Below are 4,913 nucleotides of genomic sequence, written 5' to 3'. Positions count from 1 at the left end.
CCCCACCTGTTTCCACCTGTTCCCACCTCTTGCCCACCTGTTTCCACCTGTCCCCCACCTCTTCCCCACCTGTTTCCACCTGTTCCCCACCTGTTTCCACCTCTTCCCCACCTGTTTCCACCTGTCCCCCACCTCTTCCCTACCTGTTCCCCACCTGTTCCCCACCTGTTTCCACCTGTTTCCACCTCTTCCCCCATCACCCTGAGTGTATCTTTGTCTTGTGCCAGTGTTTCGTCATCGGATCGTTCACCAAAGCCAGTTCCGAGTCTTGCCATAGTTTTTGTTCCCATAGTCTATGTGTGTGTATATGTATGTGTGTGTGTGTGTACAGTGTGTGTACAGTGTGTGTGTGTGTACAGTATGTGTGTACGTGTACAGTATGTGTGTGTACAGTGTGTGTGTATGTGTGTGTACAGTGTGTCTGTACAGTGTGTGTGTGTGTGTGTGTGTGTGTGTACAGTGTGTGTGTGTGTGTGTGTGTATAAACAGTCTCACCTGCCTCCGGCCTCAGGTGCGCGTGCAGTAGTTTGTCAGACATCTGGACAGGTGTGTCCTCACGTGCAGGCTCTGCTGCTTCGCTCCCATTGGACCTGACGGGACCGCTCGAGACACGGACACGTTAGCGTGTTAGCCACAGGAAGTACACGGACTTCCGGTGACCCTTCTTTGCTGGATTTCAAAATAAAAGCGGTCACGTTCATAATCTTCTCATTCTGACTTTTGACCATGAATAATATTTTAATTATCATTATAATTATGAACATTAAATGAGATCAGACGTCATAACGATGAGGCTGACGACTAAACTCTTTTCTTTAAATAGAAAAAGATTAATGAGGAAATATAAAAGTTTCTGTTTCCCAGACAAAAATAAACTCACCAAAATATCTGGAAAGGAAATGTTGGTTAATCAATCAGTTCATCACTTCAAAGAATAGAGTTCAAGCAATAAATCAATATATAATATATATTTTAACCAGCAACAACAAATTAAATTCATGTATCAGACCCAGATTTACTATTCCAGATAACAGACATAGAACTAAACTCACATCCACCATAAAAAATCACAGAACGGAGGAGTTCACTTAATTAGTTCATTCAGTTCATTTGGGTCAACAAGTGTGTGTGTGTGAATGGGGGAGGTTAAAGAGTTCAGTCTTCTTCAAATTGTCCAGAAGTTCAGTTTTGTAAAATGTGTGTGTGTGTGTGTGTGTGTGTGTGTGTTAGATAGAGTAGATGGAGACTGGGAGGGTAGAAGAAGCTGATCTGATCTGTAGACCCAGACCAGCTGCAGCTCCAAACACACCTGCTCACCTTTCACACTCCGGGCTGCTTTGGTCCCGTTTGCTTGTACAAATCCTTCCAGGTTGTTTTTCTGTGGTTTTCTCCTGCTCAGCCTCACCTCCTCTCATTCTCCTCCATGTTGCCTTTGTTTGAATCTCACAGGTGTTCTTAATGCTTTCCTAGCTCCTCCCCTTACCTGTGGGCAGGAAATGCAAGTCTGCACTTCCTGCCACAGCTGTTAATATGTTAATGTGACACGTGTGCTCATACGTCATTCAAACAGACTCTGATAATGTTCGGTCCGGTCCAATAATCAGCTGTTTGAATCCTCTGAAGAAGGAAAGGAGCTTCAATGCTTCCTTTGCCATCTCCTTCAGAGGACACACCGAGCTAACATCAACCCTCCTCTCTTCACCGTGATGACTGCACTCTGCACCAATCACATCACAAAGTATGTACGACATCACAAAGTATGTACGACATCACAAAGTATGTACGACATCACGAGGTATGTACGACATCATAAAGTATGTACGACATCACGAGGTATGTACGACATCACGAGGTATGTACGATATCACGAGGTATGTACGACATCACAAAGTATGTACGGCATCACAAAGTATGTACGACATCACAAAGTATGTGCGATATCACGAGGTATGGACGACATCACGAGGTATGTACGACATCACGAGGTATGTACAACATCACGAGGTATGTACGACATCACAAAGTATGTACGACATCACGAGGTATGTACGACATCACGAGGTATGGACAACATCACGAGGTATGTACGACATCACAAAGTATGTACGACATCACAAAGTATGTACGACATCACGAGGTATGGACGACATGCGGTGCTGGTCTCATCATGGACAGTGATGAGGGCATACAAGGAGGAGGAGATGGTGCACGGCTCAATCCACATCAGTGAGACTGCTGTGGAGATGGGTCAACACACAAAGTTCTGGTGGTCCTGTCCTGGACCTGCACACCAGCGGCGGCTGAAGAGGGCCCGCCTCAGTCCACCCTCCCTGACCACCTGACAGTGTTCTGACCAGCAACATCTGTCTGGATCGAGAGCTGCAGCGTGAGGAGAGTGGTGAGGTGAGCTGGATGGACTGTACACCTCCACCTGCCGTTCAGGAGCTGGCCCACAAGACATGCATGTCAAGAGCTGAAGGCACCATCAGACACTACACCCACACAGTTTGCACTTTCACAATAAATGTTTTTAATTCATGAATCACATTTTGAACAATCGTTGAGCATAGTGATTGAACATTTAAATCGAGGTGAGGGCGCTGCAGATGCTGACGTGGCTGACGTCCTGAAATGGCGTCAGGCTTCTTCAGGGTCTGCGTCACAGTCACACTTCATTTGCTTGCACTGCTCTGTGCAGCACACTTGTGTTTTTTAAAGACATGAAGCTGAGTGAATCTCCTGTCGCACGCTGAGCAGCTGAACGGTTTCTCTCCGGTGTGGATTCTCGTGTGCCGCGTCAGATTTCCCCGATCTCGAAATCCTTTCCCACAGACCGAGCAGCTGAACGGCTTCTCTCCGGTGTGGACGGTCACGTGACGTCTCAGAGTTCCTTTATCCCGAAACACTTTATGGCACACGGAGCAGCTGAACGGCTTCTCGCCCGTGTGGACGCTCAGGTGTTGTGTCAGGTGTTCCTTCCGTGTGAACGTTTTCCCACAGTCTGAGCAGCTGAAGGGTTTCTCTCCGGCATGCTTCCTCATGTGTGTGGAGAAACTGCTCCTGAAACTGAAGCTGGCTTGACACACCGAGCAGGTGAACGGTTTCTCACCTGTGTGGACTCTCAGGTGTGTGTTCAGACCTGAACTATGCGCGAACTTCCTGTCACAGAAAGGGCAGCTGAAGGGTTTCTCTCCCGTGTGGACTCTCATGTGCTCGACCACGTTTCCTCTCTGCTGGAACGTTTTCTTACAGACTGAGCAGCTGAAGCGTTTTCCCTCAGAGTGAAGCTTCATGTGAGACGTTAACGAGTCTTTTCGAGAGTAACTGCTGCCACAGATCGAGCATTGAAATGGTTTCACTCCTGTTTTCACACCATTGGCTCCAATGTTAGAGTCCAGATCAGGTTCTTCATTGTTCTGCAGAGACTTCAGACGGGCCTGAGTTTCTCTGGTGTCCTCCCAATCCCAGCTGTCGTCACTTTCAGGTTCAGAGCTGTGCGACTTCTTAACATCTATGTCTGGTTGTAAATGTAGATCTGAGTCTCTGTCTGGTTCTGGTCCTCCACAGTCCTCTTCATCAGCTTCTGGTTTCATGTCTTCAGTTTGTCTCTGATGAAGCTGTGAGGACTGAGGTTTCTCTTCATCTTCTTCTTCTTCATCATCTTCTTCACTCTTCACAGCGACAGGAAAGAACATGAACTTGATATTAGCCTGGTCCAGGCCTTGAAGCTGCTCTCTGCTGGTCCAGAAGTCCTCCTGTTCTTCTTTAATGTGTGGGGGTTCTGGTGGGTCCTCCTGACTGGTCCAGACCTCCTCTTGTTCTTCTTTAATGTGTGGGACTTCTGGAAGGTTCTCCTCGTCCAGACTGACAGGGTCATCTTCTTCTTTGGTCACCACCAGCTGCTGGACGTCTGTGGAGAAACATGAAGCACGGACACGTTTTAGAAAACTGAACTTTCTTGTTGTCAGAGCAACAGACAGTGTCCTTATTAAAACACATACCAGAAAAAAACAATCACTTTACCAATAGTATAACAACCTAAGCAACCAACCAACAATCCAACCAACCAACTAACCAACAAACAATCCAACCAACCAATAATCCAAACAACCAACCAACCAACCAACTAACCAACAAACAATCCAACCAACCAATAATCCAACCAACCAACCAACCAACCAACCAACCAACCAACCAACCAACCAACCAACCAACCAACCAACCAACCAACCAACCAACCAACCAACCAACCAACCAACCAACCAACCAACCAACCAACCAACCAACCAACCAACCAACCAACCAACCAACCAACCAACCAACCAACCAACCAACCAACCAACCAACCAACCAACCAACCAACCAACCAACCAACCAACAAACAAACCAACCAACAATCCAACCAACCAACCAACCAACCAACCAACCAACCAACCAACCAACCAACCAACCAACCAACCAACCAACCAACCAACCAACCAACCAACCAACCAACCAACCAACCAACCAACCAACCAACCAACCAACCAACCAACCAACCAACCAACCAACCAACCAACCAACCAACCAACCAACCAACCAACCAACCAACCAACCAACCAACCAACCAACCAACCAACCAACCAACCAACCAACCAACCAACCAACCAACCAACCAACCAACCAACCAACCAACCAACCAACCAACCAACCAACCAACCAACCAACCAACCAACCAACCAACCAACCAACCAACCAACCAACCAACCAACCAACCAACCAACCAACCAACCAACCAACCAACCAACCAACCAACCAACCAACCAACCAACCAACCAACCAACCAACCAACCAACCAACCAACCAACCAACCAAGCAACTAACCAACAAACAATCCAACCAACCAATAATCCAACCAACCAACCAAGCATCCA

At 47.2% G+C, this 4,913-nt stretch overlaps 1 protein-coding gene across 1 annotated transcript in view; it reads right to left on the bottom strand.

The window, feature by feature from the left end:
• Positions 1-3,940, bottom strand: part of LOC113748352 (zinc finger protein 665-like) — a 7,060-nt gene extending 3,120 nt beyond the window's left edge. The window contains exons 1-3 of the mRNA XM_027291836.1: positions 2,676-3,940; positions 1,318-1,466; positions 496-602 (exon numbers count right to left, since the gene is read on the bottom strand). Of these exons, the coding sequence (XP_027147637.1) occupies positions 496-602; positions 1,318-1,466; positions 2,676-3,695 (1,276 nt within the window). The 5' untranslated portion in view covers positions 3,696-3,940. The remainder of the gene's footprint in view (positions 1-495; positions 603-1,317; positions 1,467-2,675) is intronic.
• Positions 3,941-4,913: the final 973 nt, after the last annotated feature.

This window comes from Larimichthys crocea, chromosome XIX (genome assembly GCF_000972845.2).
Source record: "Larimichthys crocea isolate SSNF chromosome XIX, L_crocea_2.0, whole genome shotgun sequence".
Classification (NCBI taxonomy): Eukaryota; Metazoa; Chordata; class Actinopteri; family Sciaenidae; genus Larimichthys; species Larimichthys crocea.
Note: the sequence above shows the minus strand (reverse complement) of the source record. Positions and strands in the feature narration are given on the sequence as shown.